At 62.0% G+C, this 19,742-nt stretch overlaps 1 protein-coding gene across 2 annotated transcripts; it reads left to right on the top strand.

The window, feature by feature from the left end:
- Positions 1-2,778: 2,778 nt before the first annotated feature.
- TNFAIP2 (TNF alpha induced protein 2) lies at positions 2,779-16,581 on the top strand. 2 transcript variants are annotated; one of them, XM_061159492.1, is made up of 12 exons: positions 2,779-2,815; positions 5,578-5,938; positions 6,221-6,866; positions 9,437-9,551; positions 9,709-9,831; positions 9,987-10,087; positions 10,731-10,829; positions 11,420-11,543; positions 12,391-12,513; positions 12,670-12,825; positions 13,013-13,134; positions 14,808-16,581. In XM_061159492.1, exons 2-12 carry the CDS (start codon positions 5,593-5,595, stop codon positions 14,947-14,949), a joined length of 2,097 nt encoding a protein of 698 aa, XP_061015475.1. In that variant the 5' UTR covers positions 2,779-2,815; positions 5,578-5,592; the 3' UTR covers positions 14,950-16,581. The 2 variants fall into 2 exon arrangements, with proteins under 2 accessions (XP_061015475.1, XP_061015474.1); XM_061159491.1 differs by lacking the exon at positions 2,779-2,815 and adding an exon at positions 2,825-2,958.
- The last annotated feature ends 3,161 nt before the right edge of the window (positions 16,582-19,742 follow it).

Here is a 19,742-nt window from a genome sequence, read left to right on the forward strand (position 1 = left end):
AAGAACATACGGACACATGCCGCAACATGGATGACCCTTGAGGATATTATGCGAAGTTATGTAAGCCAGTCACAAAAGGACAGATACTGTCCCTTCGATTCCACTTGTATGAGCTACTTTGAGTGGCCAAGTTTATAGAGATGGGAAGTAGAATGACGGATGCCAGGCTGCTGGGAGGCTGAGAAAGGGGAGGTCGTGTTTAATGAGTATGGAGTTTCAGTTTTGCAAGGTGAAAAAAATCCTGGAGATGGATGGTGGTGATGGTTGCATAGCAACATATAACTTAGTGTCCCGCACTGTGGACTTACAATGGTCCAAATGGAGCATTTGGTTACGTGAATTTTACAACAACTAAAAAAAAAAATCACCTGTCATTTCCAAGCAGAGGGAAGGCATGTGTCCCGGGCCTCCCAAGTCCTGGGTTGCATGCAAGGAGCTGACCACAGCTCTGGGCCAGGTGTGGGGGCACTTGACCTCTGGGCTGGACTTGGGGGGTCTGCTGCCAGTCCACCCCTGCCTGCTGCCCTCCTGCCAGGTGGAACCGGCCTGCAGCCCGAGACCCAACCCCCCCCCCCGCCCCGGGGAGGTGGGTAATGGGACAGCAGCTGACCAGGGACACTCCCAACTCGCATCTGATGCTCATTTCCTGCTGAGGGTGGAATTCTTGGCTGACCATTTTCCTCCTTCTGGAAGTGTCTGGTCTCCTGAGGACTGTTTCCTCATCTGTCAAGAGGGGGTAAGAATAGCTCCTGCCCCCTGGGCCCCACTGACAGTCACACCCCTTGGCTCTCCGAGCAGCCCTATTGTTAGAGGGTTGCCCTTGAGCTGGGGGCTTCACAGATGTGACCCTTGACCCTCATGCCTGAACTCAGGGAAAGGGGATGTGACTGTGGCAGCCACAGGAGGGTGAGGCAGCTTCTCCCAAGCCCCGGTTGCAGCCTGGAGTTCGGGTGAGGCCCCAGAGAGGGAGTGCGGGCATCATGGCAGCTGGGTAAGGGGGTGCCGAGCCTGCCCGGGTGTGTTCTTCCTGCCCCTGCCCATCAGGGTCTGGGGCTCTGAGGGGGTGGTGGGTCTGTGAGCCTGACGCTGTCCCCTCCTCCATGACCCAGAGCACTTTGGATTCTCCAGCAATTTCCCAATCTGGGGTTAGAAGAGGAGGCTGGCAGGGAGGACTGGGGATTGCACAATGAGGCCACGGCAGACAGCCATGGAGGCAGTGGGCCAGGACCCCTTGGATCATGTCCTCATCATCCTCTCTGGCTGGATAAACTGGGGGGGGGGGGGTCCTTTAGTCTCCCCATCTATGCACTGGGAGTAGCTGGATGACCCTCCTAGTGAGGGAGCACTATGACCATTGGTTCAGATCTGAAAAATGTCACCCCTGAGGCCACGAGGAGAGAAGGGGGTGGAGTCTGTCTTACTGCAGCCTCCAGAAGCCCCGTCTTCCCACAACAACCCCCCCACCCCCCTCCTACCCCGCCCAGAGACAGGATCAATGTCCAAGCCCCAAACTAGCCCCCAGCCACCTTTCCCAAGGAGGAAGAGGAAGTTCTCAGTGCCAAGGGGCACCCCACCTCCCCCCTGCCTTGCCCACTTGGCCATGTGCCTCCCAGGCTGCAGAGCTGCGTGCCCAGTTTCCAGGGGGGGCGGGGAACCAGAGCGGAGGGGGAGGGGCACACAAAAGCAGAAGCTCTGGTAAAGAGTGCCCAGACGGGAAATTCCTGAGCTGCGCGGTCCTTTTCAGAGGGCAGGGATTTCTAGGATGTGAAACAGGGAAGAGATCATCTTCCCCAGCTCCCCTCCGGCCTCTTGACTGACCCAGATAAATAGGCCTCAGATGGGAAACTGAGGCCCAGAAAGCAATGTGACCTACTCCAGGCCACGCAGAGTGAGGACAAAGCTGGGCTGAGACTTAAGCCTGAGCTGTTGGGGTCCCCACCTGGTGCTTTTAGGAGCCTGCCCTGAACCAGCCTGGGTCTCACAAAGGGAAAGCGCTTCAGTGGGAGTCTTGCAGGCCTGGGTGTGGGTTCGGACCCCCATTTACTGCCTGTGTGACCTTGGGCAAGTCACTCACTTTTGTGAGCCATTTCCCCTTTTTCAGGAAGGCTGGGCGATGAGAATGTATGCCAGGCACCAGCGCGGGTGCTCTGTCAAAGGCTGACCAGCACCCGGTCCCTTAGGGAGCCTCCTCCACAGGGGCCGCCTCCCCAGGGATGTGTGTGGTCACAGTGACCCCCAGGATGGGAACACTCTCTCCGGAAGGGGTGATCCTCCGAGCGGTCAGCCTCAGTTAGGTGGGACAGTCCCCAGCACCCCGCGGGAGGAAGGGGACTCCCCACAGTTGGGGTGAGCTGAGTTGCCTAGGGGGTCCTCTGAGCTGCCCGAGGTGCTGGCTCTGTGACGCGCGAAAGTGGTCCTGAGTGCACGGCCCCTTCCAGTCAGCCAATCAGAAGCTGTCGTCGGACAATGGGTCAGCACCGAACCCATCCTGTCCGCTGCGGGGTGCGGGTCTGGAGCCCCACTTAGGCCTGGCGACAGCCTGCCCCGACACCCCGCCCAGGCTGGTGGGAGGGAGTGAGCCCTTCCCGGACCCCCCAGCTTGGCAGGCCTCGCCTCGCTCAGGGGGTGCGCGCGCGCGCGGCACCGGACGCGGGGACCCGGGCAGCCCCCCACCCCCGTCACACTCTCTCGGCTTTGGCCTCAGCCCGCGGGTTTTCCGCGGGGGCGGGGCGGGGCGGGCCGGCCCGACGGGGGCGGAGCCGGCGTCTATTTCAGGCCGCGCCCGGCTCTGCGGCGACAGCTCGGCCCGGACACAGTAAGTGACCTGCGCTCGCGGTGCGTCCGTCCCCAAACTCTCCGCGCGGCTGCGCACCCGCCCCGACGCGACCCGAGTCTCCGGCCGGATCCCGCTAGGGAGCGGCTGGCGCGATGGAGGGAACCCCGCGCGGAGAACCCCAGGTCTTCCGCAGCCCCCCTTCTAGGGAAACTGAAGCCCTTAGGCTGAGCTGCTGCGTCAGGGTGCAAAGGGTCCGGTTAGATGCTCCCAGCGGAGGGCTCTGCCCTGGGAAGGCCGGGAGGAGGGGGCTGTGGGAAGGGGCCCTAGTGTCCCTTCCTTTGCAGTAGGAGGGGCGGCGGCGGCCCAGGGAGGGGTGGGGGGCGGCTGGCTGTGTGACCGAGGCCGAGTCACTTCACCTGCCTGAGCCTGAATGCCCTCATGCGCCGGGACCAGGGAGGCTGGCATGGACCTCAGCCCTGACCCGGGGTAGGAGAGTGAGGGTGTGTGTGCCCGCATAGAAACTGGGGGAGCCGGGAGGACCAGGGAGGTGCCCCAGGCTGTGGCCACACGGTCTGACTCGGAGCATGCCCCTTCCTGTCCGAGTGTGCCCAGCCACCGGCTTTGGCTTAAAGGAATGTCTCTCCTGCCCTCTTATGCTGTGTCCAGGCACCAGGGTTAGCCTGACAGACACTGGGACGCAAGACTCAGACCCTCCCTGAGGCCTGGCCAGGGCCAGCATGTGGCTGTGTGCTTTCCTCACATCCTTCTTGCAGCAGCACTGTGAGGTGGGGCTCTCCTCCCCATTGCATAGATGGGAAGACTGAGGTCTATGAAGGCAGGGTGGTGTCTGGTCTACACCCTAGCGGATGGTACAGCCAAGCCCACAATGGTCTCTCTTTCTGCTGCACCAGCTGCCTCAGAGTGAAGGCCTGGGCGGGGGCCAAAGGGGCTGCTGCGGACCTTGGAGGGGGAGATTTTATGCCCCAGAGGCGAGGAGGTGGCAATGCCTTGCGGGGACCTGCAGGAACCAGGTCTGAAGGCTGGGGGGAGCCTAGTATGCGTGGGGATGGAGGAGGCGGGGGCAGTGAGGGCAGAAGTGGGGCCAGTGGGTCCACAGCTGCTCAGGAGGGCCCTCCCCCTCCCCCGGCAGCGGGGGTAGGAGGTACGGGCACGGGGAGGGGGGGGCGGAAAGGTGGGGCCTGGGCCCAGGGTGAGGTTGAGCAGCTCTTGCCAACCAGCCAGACCAGCTCCTGTGGGTGCTTGGCATGAAAGCGAGATGGATTGGGAGGGATGCTGGGGGAAGGGATGGGCAGGGCAAAAGTGCCCAGTGACCTTGCACCTGGGGACCCTCGCTTTGAGGCTCCCCGGAGGACCCTCAGCTTGGTTCTGGAGGGGAACTCGCAGTCCAAATGGCACCAGGAGGCAGCTGAGACCCAGCGGTGTGGGACTCTGCCCCCACATCTGGTGAGGCTGTGGGAGGGGAGAAAGCCCGGCTTCCTGGCCACTGAATGGCTCTGGTCAAGCTCAGGGCTTTGGGAAGAGTTCCTGGGAGGATGGGCGAAGGTGGCTGGGCTAGTGGGAAGGCAGCAGGGGATGTGGAAAGTCTGACAGGCCTAATCCCACCTCACCCCCCCACCTCCTGCCGCCTCAGTTTCCCTTTTTGGAGGGGTGGATCACCCTGTCTGCCTTGCAGGGCTGCTGCAGGGGCGTGTTGAAGTCGTGCTATATGAGTCACGACTTGGTGTATTTACTCTTGGGTGGTGGGGCAGGCACTGTGGTTATGGGTCACCCCAGTTACCAAGGAGGCCCGTCCCCCTCTGCTCCCCTTTCCCAGCCCTGCCCTGCTCCTTCCTCTCCGGTCAGCCAAGTTCCCCTCCACCTTCCCCCATGGTCAAGGCGCTGGGGAGGGTGCTGCCTCTCTGGATGGTGGGGGTGCCCAGAGCCTGGTGAGCTGAGTTCCAAGCTGTTGACCATGGGGGCATTTTAAGCCTCTCTGAGCTAGTTATGTGAGATGAGGAAAATAACACCCCTCCTGGAAGGCAGTGCGGAAGTGATGGGATGGGCACTCAGGAAGGGCCCAGGAAATGGAAACTTCTGTGGTGGTGACGTCACCGCACTTAGGGAGCAGGCAGGGTGCGGTGGAGCTGGGAAGCTCGAGTTTCCCGTCTGAGCTGCTGTGTGACCTCAGACAGGCCTGCGCTTCGTGGGGCCCCTTGTCCCTCCAACCTGGGAATGGGCTTGAGGGGGTACTGTGGTTTCTGTAGACCTGAGCCCCAAGGTCATAATAGGGGTCTGGCCCTGCCTGCCTCGTGGTCCCAGCAGGAGCAGCCCTGTTTCTGCTCATCGCGTTCCTCTGGGACCCCAAGCCACACGAGTCAAGAGCAGGACGGAGGACGGGGCTGGGGCCGGATTGCTGCCTCTGCCCGGCCTCTTAGTGCCCGTGACTGTTCTGGACCTTGGTTCTCGCTCTGTGCCATGGGCCAGCAGCCCGAGCTCTGCCCCCTACCACCGGCGAGCCTGTGGTCCTCCTCCCTGCCCAGAGGATGGGCTGACAAGGAAGGATTTGCCAAAACGAAGTCCCCTTCTGTCTGGAGATCCTGGGAGGGCCTGCGGGTGCTGCGGAACTGGCGTCCAGGGGGAGTGTTGAGTTGTTGGTCCCATCTGGGCCAGGAGACGGCCAGAGCCCTGGCAGTCACACCAGTGAAAACAGATCAACCTGGCTGTGTGCTTGGGCTGGGGAGCCGGGGCCAGTCCCCCCGTGACCACTGAGCCCCTCATTCCCTCCACTTGTCAACCCACAGGCCTGAGTCGGGGTGATGCTGAAGATGCTGACCTTCTTCCAAGGACTCCCAGGCCAGCAGCCTGTGTCCGGGGCCCCTGACTTCCCCAGAAGCCCCCAGAAGTTGCCCTCTACCTCAGAGGCAGAGTCCGAGGCCTCCATGTCGGAGGCCTCCTCCGAGGACCTGGTGCCACCCCTGGAGGCCGAGGTGGCCCCGGACAGGGACGAAGAAGAGGCCGGCAAGAAGAAGAAGAAGTCGAAAGGCCTGGCCACCATGTTCAGCGTCTTCACCAAAGGGAGGAAGAAGAAGGGTCAGCCCAGCTCAGCAGAGACTGAGGGCGAGTCTGAGTGCAGTCCGCGGCCGCCTGGCCAGCTGCCCACAGGTATGCGGGCGCCCCCCTCCCTCGGCGGGCAGGGTCTGGGCAGGACCAGGGCCCATGGGAGTGCATGCCCCACTCGGTCGGGACAGAGGGGGCAGGGCACGTGGGCGTCGAGGGGCCTCCCCTCCCTGCTTCCCCCCCCCCCCCCCCCATCTCAGGATCTGAGCCTGGTGTCCCCCGCCCGGGCTGGGACACCCCGCATCTTTTGGGGGGTCTCGGCCCCCGGGAGGGGACCGGGGCGGGGGCCGGGTGAGTCTCAGAGCTAACGCCGCGTTCTGGCCGCAGTGGAGGAGCTCAAGGTCGACCTGGAGCGCGGGCGGCTGGAGGCGGCGGGGCCGCTGCTGGCGCTGGAGCTGGAGCTGCAGGAGGCCGCGGCGGCGGGCCGCGCGAGCGGGGAGGAGCTGGTGCGGCGCCAGAGCAAGGTGGAGGCGCTGTACGCGCTGCTGCGCGCTCAGGTGCTCGGGCTGCTGCGCCGGCCGCTGGAGGCGGCGCCCGAACGGCTGCGCCAGGCGCTGGCCGTGCTGGCCGAGCAGGAGCGCCAGGACCGCGCGGCGGCGGCGGCGGCGGCGGCGGGGCCCCCGGGGCGCCCGGGGCTGGCGGCCACGCGGCCCCGGGGCTGGCTGCAGCTGTGGCGGGACGGCGTGGCGCAGGCGGCCGCGGAGCGCCTGGGCGGGCGGCCGGCCGCGGACGCCGAGGGCCGCACGGAGGCCGAGCGCACCTTCCTGCACATGGGCCGCGCCATGAAGGAAGACCTGGAGGCCGTGGTGGAGCGCCTCAAGCCGCTCTTCCCCGCCGACTTCCACGTGGTGGCCGCCTACGCCGAGAGCTACCATGCGCACTTCGCGGCCCAGCTGGCCGCCCTGACGCAGTTCGAGCTGTGCCCGCGCGACACCTACATGCTGCTGGTCTGGGTGCAAAACCTCTACCCCAAGTGAGCACGGGCGCGCGGTGCCGGGAGGGGCCCCGGGGAGGGCAGGGCCTGGGTGTCAGCAAGTGCAGGGAGTCCGCTGGGAGAGCGGCCCAGGCAGGCCTGGAATCAAAAAGGGCAGGGCATCCACTGGGCCTGCTTTGCCCTGGGAATCCTTAGTCTCGCAGGCCTCAGCCGCATCCCACAGCTGGGGAAACTGAGGCACAGAGAACGGGGGCAAGGGGCTCATCTTTGATTCCTGAGTTTCCAGTCTGGGTTAGGGTGTGAAGCCGTCCATGATCCAGAGTCAGGAAGGGCTGTGGCTAGGAGCAGGGGCCCTGACCCGGCCTGGGTCAGCCCAGGAAGCCAGCTCGGAGGAGGAGGTGCAGGATTCTACCTGCCGCAGGGGGCGGTGTCCCTGCTCTGGGGCCACTTACAGTCTAACAGAAGTAAGGGAGTCGGGCAGAGGGGGAGTGGGGTGGGGGTGGTATTCCCGACAAAGGGAGCCGCCCTGCAGTGCCCAAGGCTGGGCCGGGAGGCCTTCTGGGGGTCGTGTGGAGCACTCAGTGTTCAGTGCCCAGCAGCCCGAGGGAGCACTCCCAGGCAGGACAGGGGCACTGGGCCTGTTGGGGACACATCCCGGTTGTGCAGGGTCTTCCCCAGTGAGCCCGTGGCAGAGCTGAGTTCTGGCCACCAAGGCCTGGAGCGCTCAGTCTGGGAGGCGCCTGGTGCTGCCGTGGAGAATCCCTGGTACCAACTAGATTCAGATCCGGGCATCCCCTGATACACCCAGACCTCATGCATCCCTGAGCATGTTGCTGCCAGTGTCTTGGCTTTCTCTGCCCAGAGAAGCTGGCTAAGAAGATCTGGAGACAGAGGCAAGAACATAGCAGGCTCCTGCCTCCAGAACTGTGTCCCCGCTTCCATGAGGAACCTAGGGGATTATATAGCTGGGGGCTCGCAGTCGGGTTGGAAATGAACAGAGGCGTTAGGATCTTGGGTGCTTCTCCTCACACTGTTTCAAAAGCAGTCATCAGGCTGGCGTTGGGTAGCCCGGTAATTTGGGTCTGGCAGTCTGGTGGCCCGGTTGTTGGGTCCGTTGTCTTTTGTGGACTGTGCTGAGGCTTTCTTTCTGTAATGCAAAAGGACAGAAAAACTCTAAGGGGTGGTTTGCAGAGAGGGTGCTGTGAAGTTGAGCCCCAGATACAGAATGTTTTGAGGGGGCTGTAAGTGCAGCATGTAGTTCTCAAATCAGGTTTCATCTTTTGATAAAGAAACTTAGCTACAGACTGCAGATCAGGAACAGGTAAAGAACTCAAGGAAAAAAACAACAGCAACACCTTTTTTCTTCTTTTTTCCCTTATTTTACTTCAACAAGCATGTCAGTCATTCGTACAGCTGGGTGGGGAGAGGCTTAACTGCAGTGTGGATCTGCTCAGGGGTTCTGGTAGGGGCTGGCCCCGGCCTGTAGCACAAAGTCTGCAGGAAGGCTGGAGGTGTAGACCATGTAAGCGATGTCTGAGGCTCTCAGGGACGTCAGGGGTCTCAGTTGGTGCTGGTGGGTCAGCCTCCAGCAGGGGCCCGAGGAAGGACCAGGCAGGGGTGGTGGGTGAGGAGTCAGGGAGGGCAGGGAAGCTGGCACAGGGCAGGGGATGCCAGAGAGTCTCGCCAGCCGGGCCGGTTCCTTCTTGTTGGTCCTGACTCACCAGGAAGTGCCAGGCCTGTCCCCTCTGCCCCTCCACCTTCCTGTCTGTGACCTCGGGGGCTTTAACCTGGGGCGCCCCAGTGTCACTGCAGTGGGAGGCTGAGCCCTGAGACGGGGAGACCAGGGTGGCTCCGTGGAGGCCCATGTGGCCAGCAGTCTGGGGAGCAGAGGGACACAGTGCATCCAGGCTGGGGGGGGGGGGGGGCGGTGGCGGGTGGCGGGTGGCAGAAAGGGCTATTCTTGAGCCCTGAGGAAGTGCCAGGGCTGGGCAGTCCCCAGGGGGCTCTGGGACCCAACAGAAGTGCCACAAGGATGGGTGGATATGCCTCTGTCCAGGGTGAGGTCAGGGAGGGGCAGATAGCCCTTCCTGCTGGGACTGGCCCTCCTCTGGGGGCAGCAGAGCCAGTCTTGGGGGGAAGGTGGGGCAGGGCTGGTGGAATCCAGGGTGGGAGCGTGGTGGGGGATGGTGGGAAGGAGACAGAGGGTGAGAAGGGGAGGGGGGAGCCCTTGGAGCAGGGAGATCAGACCGGAAATGTGGTTCTGCCCGCAGCCGCCGGGGGAGGAGAGGGACTGTTGGAGGCAAGACAGGGAGCCCGGGAGGAGAGTCCTGCGGTGTGCCAGGCGGGAGATGGGGGCTGGACCGTGGGGTGCCTCTGGCGGGGTGGCTCGAGGCTGATGGGTTTTGGGAGCATAACCTGGAGTAAGAGTGGACATGGGTGAGAGAGTGAACAGAGGCAGGGTGATCCCGCGGTTCGGGGCCTGGATCGAACTGAGATGGAGAGGCAGGGGTGGGAGGCGCTGGAGGGAAGGCAACCGAGCTGTGTGCAGGGCTCTGGCCGGGGCGGGGGGACGGCACTGGTTTTCCTCACGCCAGCCCTTCTGCCTGCAGCGACATCCTCAACAGCCCCAAGCTGGCGCCCGAGCTGCAGGGAGTCAGACTCGGGACCCTCCTGCCCCCGACGCAGATCCGGCTGCTGGAGGCCACGTTCCTCTCCAACGAGGTGGTGAGTCCAGGGCCAGTGCCGGGCGGGGCCGAGGTGGGGGCAGGAAGGAAGCAGGGTGGCGGGGGGGAGTCGGGCAGACAGGATGCAGGCAGGGAGCCTGGCAGGGACGCCCACGTGGGCTTCACACTACCCTGAGCGGGCCCCTCCACCCCCCAAGGCCAGCGTGAGAGAGCTGACGGCCCGAGCTCTGGAGCTGGAGTCGAACCGCTGGACCCAGGATGTGGCCCCGCAGAGGCTGGACGCCCGCTGCCACAGTGAGCTGGCCATCGACATCATCCAGGTAGTGCCCGCTGCCCTGCCACACTGGCCGCCGCGTCCCTGTGGGCAGACACGCCCGCCGCTGAGCCCAGACCCCCTTGCTCCATATCTTATCCACCCCTGCCCTAGCCCTAGACCAGGCGGGCTTCTGCTCATTTTCATCCCCCACCCCTGCAGATTATCTCCCAGGGCTATGCCAAGGCCGAGAGCATCACCCTGGACCTGGGCGCGCAGATAAAGCCCTTGCTGTTGGTAGAGTTGGCCACATTCCTCAGGAGGTGAGTGATGGGCCTGCATGCCCGGAGTGGGGCTGGCGGCTGAGGGGTCCCTGCCGCCCCCTCTCTCAGAGCCCCAGCCCCTCTCTTGGACCCCAGGGGGGATCTTAGCTAGACCAGCGCCCCCTCCCGGCCCCTAGGATGTCTGTTATTATGAGCAGGAGTCCTTGTCCCCCTGCACCACCCACCTGGGCGCTGAGAGCCTCAAGTCATCTGACCACCTTCCCCCGCCCCCGCCCCCCTCCCCCACTGCTCCCCAAAGCCCCCAGAAGAGCAGCCTCCAACTGCAAAGATGCCCCTCGAGGGACTGAGGCCTTGGCCTCCCCTTCAGGTGATGCCCCCGGTCTGCGCCCCCAGAGTTCTCTTAGCTGCCCGCCTCCCCACCTCTGCCTGCAGCTCTAGAGGGGCTTGGGGGAAGGTGTGGGTGCTGCAGAGCCAGGCAGGCGCCCTCACCAGGAGCTCTGCAGGGGTCCTGGCCCTGCTGGGCTGAGCGTGTGAAGCCAGTTACGGGATGCCTACTGCATCCGCCCTGTGCCGTGGGGAGCCCACGTGTGAAGCCGGGTGGCTGGTCAGGCAGAGGCCGCCGGAGGCTGCTATTGTCCCAGTGTTTATGCTGCTCCTATGGGTGCCCTTTCCCTTTCACCAGCTATCAGCGCGCCTTTGATGAATTTCTGGAGAGATGCAGACAGCTGCGAAATTACAGGGCCAATGTCATCGCTAACATCAACAACTGCCTCTCTTTCCGGTAAGGGCGCTGGGCAGTGGGGGGAATCACTGCAGCTGCCTGCCTGTGTTGTTGGGGGGGGCCGGGAAGCCAGTGGGGAGTGGATGGGGGGAAAGGGGGGTGCAGAGGGGCGGGGGGAGGTGCCTGGGATGGGGGAGGGAGGAGAAGCAGCTTAAGCAGAGATGTTGAATTAAAATGAGCAAGGTGGAAAGGAAATGCCCAGGGCTTACAGCGGCAACAGCAAACATGTATCTAGTGCTAGTGGGTCAGGCGCTCACGCAAAGGATTTCATTTATCCTGTTAGCAACCCTGTTAAGTACAGTGACTGTGGCCGTTGAGCCCGTCAGCACCGTGAGCTATGGAGAGGCTGAGCCATTCGTCCTTGGTTAGAACCGGGTGTGGTGTCAGGCGTGTGTTAGGTGCGAAGGCTGGGTCCTGCCTAGGGAGCCTGGATGGATTGCCTTGGTCTTGCTCCCGCCGGGACTGGGGAGCCAGGGAGGGTTCTAGAGCGATGGTTTAGGGAGATTCACCTGGGGCTCTCTGGCTCTCTGGCTTCAGGGCTGCAGGCTGGGTGGGGCTGGCATGACCTCCCTAACTCCTGTGCTTTCCAGGACGTCTGTGGAGCAGAGGTGGCAGACACCGCCAGACCTCCGGAGCTCCCTGCTGAGCCCACTGAATGAGCTCAAGAGCCGCGGCTTTGATACCCTGCTCCAGAGCCTGTTTGGGGGCCTGAAGGTAGTGCAGCCTCCTGCCCCGCGGCTCACGCTGAGTCTAGTGCTGGAGGGGCTGGGGGAGGGCCTGGGGGGGGGCGGCAGAAACGAAGAGCTGGCACGAGGAAGGCGTGGCACGGGGCAGCTGCAGGGAGGCTGGTGGCCCCCTGATGGGGCCGTGGCCCGCCCTTGATGTCACCCCTGCTTCAGCATGGGGCTTGGCCTCAGAGGGCCGCTTAGGGCCCTGGGGTGCGGAAGAGAAGCCTCAGCGCCCATCCCCGCTTTGGACTCCACCTAGTCCTCAAGTTTGCCTGTACATTTCCCCTGATGCCCCCAGACCCTCCTGCCCGCACCCTGCCTCCCAGCCGGGACGCTCAGAGCCTCTGGCGGCTCCCGCCACATCTGCGGGGGCCAGGGCATCCCCAGAAACCCTTAGTGCCTGTACCGCAGGAGAAGACGGGGGTTCTAGGGGAGGAAGGGAGGGCACTCCCTGCCTGCCCCCCACCGTGGGAGCCTGCCTTGTCCCCAGTGCCCTGTGGCTGCCGGTGGCCAGGCGGTGACCCTGGATGACTCAGCAGGGTCATCATCATCATGGGCCCAGCCAAGCACATGGCTTTGTTTATGCAGGAATTTATTTATTTAAGGAGGGAGGCGGTGGAGAAGGCTTCAGGGAAGGCAGATGGCAGTCCCGGCTGGTCAGCCTCGGAGAAGGGGATGCAGACCCGGCCTCCACTTCCTGCTGGAGCGCCAGGGGAGTCCTTAATATAACCAGACCCCTGTCCGGCCCCATGTGCGTCTGTGTGTGCGTGTCTACCGGGCTGACCCTTCCTCTGCCAGGCGTGGCCACACAGCCTGCCTCTCTGCTTTCCCAGCCGCTCTTCAAGAGGTTCACGCAGACCCGCTGGGCCACCCCCCAGCAGACCCTGGAGGAAATCATCTCTGCTGTGGCCGAGAGGATGCCCGAGTTCTCAGAACTGCAGGACTGCTTCCGGGAGGTGAGGGGGTGCTGGGTTGCCGGTGGGGGACGCGCAGACAGATGTGTGTGTGCGCACACCGGGATGCACCTTTCTGTTCTGGCATCCTCCCCTCCCTGGACCCTGGCCTTCAGGGAGGTGCTGGGTTCCCATGGCCCTGCCCACTCGCCCACCCAGGAGCTGCTGGAGGTGGTCCACCTGCACCTGGTGAAGGAGTACATCGCCCGCCTCTGCAAGCGGCGCCTGGTCCTCAAGACGGCGGAGCAGCAACAGCAGCTGGCGGGGCATGTCCAGGCCAATGCCCAGCTCATCCAGCAGTTCTGCACCCAGAACGTAAGCCCCCGTGTCCCCCCGCAACCTCCCACAGCAGTGGGCTGCCCTCCTGCTCCAAGCTCTTCACGGGCTTGGACAGCCCCTCTGGGCCTCTCCAAACCTGATGAGGCCCGACCTGAGCCTCTCTGGGCCTCTGGGCGCGCTTCTGGGCAGGGCCAGCCTCTCTCAATGAAGCCTGTGCCTGCAGGGCTCCCCGGCCACCTGGCTGCACCACGCCCTCCCCACGCTCGCCGAGATCATTCGCCTGCAAGACCCCAGTGCCATCAAGATCGAGGTGGCCACCTACGCCACCTGGTACCCCGACTTCAGGTGAGAACTGGGGCCTCCGAGCACCCAGGGAAGGCAGTGGGGCCCTGTGGTTCCCCGCTGCAGTCGGAGCCTGGGGGGGGGCAGGGTGAGTCCCTGCAGGATGGGCAGAGCTCAGATACTGGCCACTGTGCCCAGATCCTTGCAGCGGCTGTTCACTCAGTCCTTGCTGCCGCCTGGTGGGGCTGACACTCTTCATCCCCGTCGTCCAGATGAGACCTGGGGAGTATGAGGAATGTGGCCAGGCTAACGCGACTGGTCAGTGGTAGAGCCGAGACAAAGCCAGGCAGTCCGGATCCACACCGCATGCTCTGAGCCTTTCCTTCAGAGGGGGATCTGAGACCAGAGACACCACGGACCTGCTGGAGGCCATGGCACGTCCGTAGTGAAGCTGGGGCCCACTGGTCAGCCTAGGGGTCCTCAGAGGCTTGACCTGTGCCCTGGTTCCTGGGGTCTCTGTTCTAGAGTGGAGGCTCAGCCCCTGACTGCCAGGGTGATCTGGTGAGCCAGGGCAGTGGTCTCTGTGGGTTGAGTCCTCTGGTGTGGTCGGCCTGTCCCAGCACAGCCTGGTCCAGCCGCTGGCTGGTCTACTCCACGTATTCAGCCACCCATCCACTTACACACTCACCCTTCCATCTACCCACTCATACAGGCACCTACTTACCCTTCTGGATGTGCATCTAGCTATCTATCCATCTGATCACCCACTCATCTACCCATCTGTCCGTCCTTCGATCTATCCATCCATCCACCCATCTAGTCATCCACCTGCCCACCTATCCATCTATCCATTCATGTATCCTTGTATCAACCCATCCCACCAACAGTTATCAAGTGGTCTCCTGCTAGGTACCGGGCTCTGTTTTAGGCCCCAGGACGCAAGGAGGTACAAGACAGACCAGGCCTCCTGACAGACAGACAGTCAGATGAGGGTTAGCAATGATGAGGTCATCTGGCGAAGGAGTACTACCTGCAAGTTTTAAAGATTGTTTAACCAAGGTTGTGAATGGCGGGAGGTGCTGACTTTAGAGCCGGAAAATCCTCTCTGGGGAGGTTACTTTTTTTAAAATTTTATTGTCTACTTTTGGCTCTGCTGGGTCTTTGTGGCTGCATGGGCTTTTCTCTAGTTGCAGCAAGTGGAGGCTGCTCTCGAGTTGCAGAGCGCGGACTTCTCATGGTAGTAACTTCTCTTATTGCAGAGCGCGGCCTTTAGGGCTTGAGGGCTTCAGTAATTGTGGCTCCCGGGCCCTTGAGCACAGGCTCAATAGCTGTGGCTCACGGGCTTAGTTGCTTGGTGGTGTTTGGGATCTTCCCAGATCAGCGGTCACACCTGTGTCTCCTGCATTGGCAGGCAGCTTCTTGACGGGGAGGTGACATGTTAGCTAAGTGCTAAAGGGGCGAGAAGGAGCTGGTTACCTCAAGGGCATGGGGACTAGCGTTCCAGGGAGAACAGCCAGTGCAAAGGCCGGACCGAGCAGGAGCTTGGCAGCTTCTGGAGCCACACTGCGGCCGGTGCCGCCCGAGCACAGTGGTTTAAGCAGAGCGGGGCACCCTCGTGGGCAGGGGGGTTGGCTGCTGGGCCCTGTGGCTCCGGCCAGGAGTCTGGGGAGCTGGGAAGGGGTGTGAGCAGGGGTGTTGGTGCGCGGGCCAGAATGACGGGACCCTCTCTTTGCCAGCAAGGGCCACCTGAGTGCCATCCTGGCCATCAAGGGGAACCTGTCCAGCAGTGACGCCAAGAGCATCCGGAGCATTCTGGACATCAACACGGGAGCGCACGAGCCCTCCAAGGCCCTATTTTCACTTATAAAGGTCGGTTAGCTTTTCCTGCGGCCTGACCTCCTTAGGAGCGCCTGGCGAGCGTGGGACACCACTCCATTTGGGGGCCGTCAGACCAGCACCAGCGTCACAGCCCCACGCGTCCCCTCCCGGGGGTCCTGCCTTCTGCTGCTGCTGCTGCCCAGGCCTGGCCGCGGTGTGGGCCCCTGGGCCGCTGGAACTGGACAAGCCGTGGCGTGTTGACCCCTCCTGTCGGGGCAGGAGCCGTTGGGGGAACTCTGTGGATCACAGTGGAGCTTGCACCGCCTGAAGGAGCGGTCAGGTGTGTGGCTCGGGGACCCAGCTCTGGGATCACCGCCTGTCTGCGGGCTCCTGCCACGCCTGCCCGAGGACCGCCCTGCTCAGGCTGGGTCTCTGGCCTCCCCAGCTCCTGACGGGGGCCCGAGCCTCACCCCTCCTGCCTCCTCTGGTCCAGGGCTACGTCGAGCCAGGCTCAGCCTGTGAGTGGAATGGAAGGAAGAACTGGAGGAGGAAAAAGGGAAAGAAGAACTCTTATCTGAGAAGGAGTTGGGGGACAGGAAAAGGGCCTGTGGGATGACAAGGCAAGCGGGGGCAAAGCCAGCGCCCGAGCCCCTGACCCCCTCTCTGATTCCCCTCGGGTGTCCCCTGAGGATGGGCCCGGGAGGGCCAGGACCTGCTGGGTTTTCCGGAGCTCTGCTTCCCCCGACAAGGGGCAGGCCCGGGGACGCCTCTGTGGGTTCTCCCCTGGAAGTCAGGCTGAGGTCGGGGTAGGGCCATCTTGATCTCTGACCCCTTGGCCTCTGGGTCAGTTCCCTGTTGCCGCTCTAACAAACTTCCACAGCTTGGGAGCCTAAAATGCAAACTTGCCTTTCAGTTCTGAAGGTCAGCAGTCTGACGTAGGTCTGGTGGGCTGAGCCAGGCAGGTTCCTCTGGAAGCTGTGGCGGGGAAGTTCCTTGCCTTTTCCAGTTTTTAGAGGCCAGCCTCCCATATTTCTTGGCTTGTGGCCTGCTTCCATTTCCAAAACCAGCAATGGCCAGTCAAACCCTTTTCGCGTCTCAGCACTCCCCTCCTACCTCCCTCTTCCGGTTTAGGGTCCCTGGTGGTGACCTTTAACCCACCAGACAATGACCTTTGACCTACCCAGGCAGTGCAGGATCCTCTTCTGATGCTCTGGTCAGCTGATTTTTAATTCCACCTGACAACCTTAATTCCGCTGCTGTGGAAACTAACGTGGTCACAGGCCCAGGGATTAGGATGTGGGCATGTTTATGGGATGGACGTTATTTTGCCCACCACAGCCTTCACCCACCCCCCGCCCTGCAGGGTGCCTCATCCTACCCAGCAAAGCACAGGTTCAGTCACCCTCCTCGGCCTGGGGCAGCTGAGACGCAGGCGTGACCCCGCCCCGCCTGTGCCTGTGGGAACGCCCCTCTGTGACCCGGTTTGCAGCCGGCTCTCTTGGACTTGTAGCCCTCTTTCCCAGGTACTGTGGCCAGAAATTGGCCCGTGTAAATGGTGCACGAAGGCCTTTGTACATTTGTAGAAGTTTGCATGTTTGGTGTTATTATTATTTTTTGATAGTATGCTTTTGTATGTTTTTTTTAAGAACAAACTCTTGGTTTTTATAGCTTAATATAAAGCTGATTTCAAAAGTGGCTGTGGCGTGATTTCTCTTGGGAGAGGCTTTCTCAGCCTCTTGGGGTCTGTCAGACTCTGTCCCCGGCGCCTCCTGCCCACCTCTCACCTGTGAGTGTGACCTTTGGGAGGGTCTGCTGTGGGCAGTGTCCTCACCTGGGTGGTGATCACGAACCTGTCTGACCTCCCGCACAGTCCTTTACAGAGGAGGGGGACGGCGGGGCCTCCAGACGACATTTCACCTCCGTGCATCGGGCCCAGTGGGAACTGGCTCTCGTATTCCTGGAACTGACCTTGAAGGGCCCAGCTGTGATCACAGCTGGCCCCAGCTCTCCTCCACACCCCCATCCTGGCCTTGGATTTGGAGGAGGGCAGAGTCCCTGGGAGGCAAAGGGGAACCTTGGTGAACTCATTCCACAGAGCTGGGGGCGGGTGGGGGGCAGGGGAGGGATGACTAAGCCGAGGCTGGGCGGAGTCTGGGGTCCAGCTGGAAAGGCCTGGACATCAGCGACTGGAGCCGGAGGGAAGGCCCTTTCGGATGAGATGCGGGTGGGATGGACCCCCTGATCATGGGGAGAACCCAGGGGAGGGGGAGGGACAGAATGCCCCAGGCTGGGCTGTGAGTGTGGGCCCGAGTGTGGGCCCTGGGCAGGTTGGAGCCTCGGGGTAGGGGGATGGCCGGTGGGTTTCCACCGAGTTCCCCCTGCAGAGCACCAGAGGAGGGGGCAGGAGGGAGGGGGGAGCTCATGGAAGCTGAGGACCAGATGGAAAGTTTCTGATCCAGGCAGATATTCAGGGACCAAAGGGAATGGATTTGGGCCCAAAAATGCAGAGGGTGCTGAGACGCACCGCTTCCTCCCCCCGCCCCAGCCTCCCTGCAGCAGGGTGGGCCAGGGTCCAAGGCGAATAGAGGTGGTCAGAGGCAGGGCCCTGGGGTCAGGGAGCAGGCCAAGTGGACTCCATGCTGGCGCTGTTGGGGGGCGCCTTGGCGGTCCATGCAGGAGGGAGACGCTGAGGTCCCGCGGGGTTACCAGCTCGGGCCCCTCCATCAAGGGCTCTGCATCAGTAGCTTCCCGGTCGGTCGCAGAAGGAAAATTCCTTTATAGGGAAGGATTCGCCCCAGAGGCGAGGAGTGGGTTGCTGGGCAGAGGGGACAGAGGGCAGGTCCTGGGTGTGGGCCCCCAGGCCCCGGACCCCATCCAGGCTCCTGTGAACTGGGAGGGAGGCCACGGTCGGGGGTGGGACAAGTGTGGATGGGACCCTCCAACCCCGCCCTGTCCCTCCAAGGGGGCGGTGAGGAGGGCGGGCCCGGGCTCTCCCTGAAGGGCTCACATCCCTGGGAGGCCCGGAAGGAACAGGGAGCAAGTTAATAAACAGTCCAAGTTCAAGTGCAGGGCAGATGGCGTGGGGTGAGGCAGCAGTTCTGGGGGTGGGGCAGTCCCACTGTGGCCTTGGGCAGTACTCACTGGGGGGCGGGGGCCATGGCAGGGGTGGGACACGCATGTGGGGAGGGGCAGTGCCGGAAGGGAAACAGCCTAGGGCCTGGGAAGGGCTCAGGTTGTAGGGAAAGAAAGAGCTCAAGGTAGGGTTGGCTGAGAGTGGGGAGTCAAACAGGACCCCCCGGAGTGGCAGGGTGGTGCCAAGGGGGGCTTGGTTGGGGCTGGGCGTTGGGGTTCACTCACTCCAGCTATAAAGGGGGGAGCACCAGGGACTTTGAAGAGGCAGTTTGCTGGGATCTGTGACTCGGAAAGAGCTCTCTGGCTGCTGTAGGGAGAGCAGGGGGCCGCAGGGAGGCCAACAAACCCTCGAGGAGTGCCAGGGTGCCCGGGGAGAGGCCTGGTCTGTGAGGGCTGAGACGGGAGGTGAGGCTGGCCCAGGGCAGTGAGGCAGGGGAAGAGTCATCCCCATCCCGACGGGGACCGCGGGGCCTCCTCGCGGCCAGGGGAGTCCTGCGGGGGAAGCCTGAGGTTTCTAGTTTGAAAGACTCGCAGGAAGGGAGGGTGGCTCATCTGGCTGCCCAAATCTCATGGAACTTCCCTGGTGGCCCAGTGGTTAAGACTCAGAGCTTCCACTGCGGGGTCACGGGTTTGGTCCCTGGTTGGGGAACTAGGATCCTGCACGCCACGTGACATGGTCAAAAAATTAAAAATAAAAAAGAATAGACTGCCCAAACCCCAAGTGTGTGGGTGACAACAGTGTCTGGTGAGGCCAACGGTCACCAGGAGCCGAGTGTGATTTCACAGCCCCCACCGAGGCCACTCAGCAAGATCAGTAAAACCCACTAAGATTCCTGGGAACCATTCTGCTTCTAGGAATGAATCTCATCAACTCTCTACCATCCATGAGAAACGACGCAGGAACCGGGACAGTCACTTCCATTGTAGTAGCAGAGCACTGGGAACTCCCTGAGTGTCCATCAGTAGACACAAGGGAAATTATTGCAGTGATCCAGACAATGAAGTACTATGTGGCCGTGAAAGAGAATGAGGACGTTGTCTTGGTTCTGATTTGAAAATTGTCCCAACATAAACTGTTGAGAAAAATAACCAAAGAAACACAATGCAGAAGAGTTGATGGTATGCAGCCATGGGATAAACAAAAGTAGGAAAAAATAGACATTTGTGTCTGCCTGAAGCTCCAATACTTTGGCTACCTGATGCAAAGAGCCACCTCATTAGAAAAGACCCCGATGCTGGAAAAGATTGAGGGCATGAGGAGAAGTGGGGGACAGAGGATGAGATGGTTGGATGGCATCACTGGCTCAATGGACATGAGTTTGACCACACTCTGGGAGATAGTGAAGGACAGGGAAGCCTGGTGTGCTGCAGTCAGATACGACTTAGCGACTGAACAACAATGTATGTGCATTAAGGCAGCCTGGAAGAGCATTCAAGGGACCAAGCACAGTTGCTGGTGAGTGCGTGTGCACACAAGTGTGTGTGCACTTGGGTGGGGGAGAGAGGAGGGGTGGGGAGGGGAAGGGGAGGGAGGCAGAGGTTGGATAGGAGATATTTCACTGTGTGTCCAGCTTTAATTTTTTCAGTTATTGAGTCATGTGAATGTGTTACACATTTTATAATCTAACATCTCATTGAGATGCTGGAGGTTCCAGGAGGAGATGAGACTTGAGAGTGTGAGGTGGTCCAGCAATGCTGAGACCCTGGAAGTGATTTCGTCA

Source organism: Dama dama, chromosome 13, assembly GCF_033118175.1.
Source record: "Dama dama isolate Ldn47 chromosome 13, ASM3311817v1, whole genome shotgun sequence".
NCBI lineage: Eukaryota > Metazoa > Chordata > Mammalia > Artiodactyla > Cervidae > Dama > Dama dama.

Bases quoted from the DNA above. Each gene is read 5' to 3' on its own strand.
- TNFAIP2 (XM_061159492.1), top strand. From the start codon at position 5,593: ATGCTGAAGATGCTGACCTTCTTCCAAGGACTCCCAGGCCAGCAGCCT. The intron at 10,830-11,419 runs GTAAGGGCGCTG...TGTGCTTTCCAG, and splicing joins AACAACTGCCTCTCTTTCCG to GACGTCTGTGGAGCAGAGGT. The intron at 12,514-12,669 runs GTGAGGGGGTGC...TCGCCCACCCAG, and splicing joins TGCAGGACTGCTTCCGGGAG to GAGCTGCTGGAGGTGGTCCA.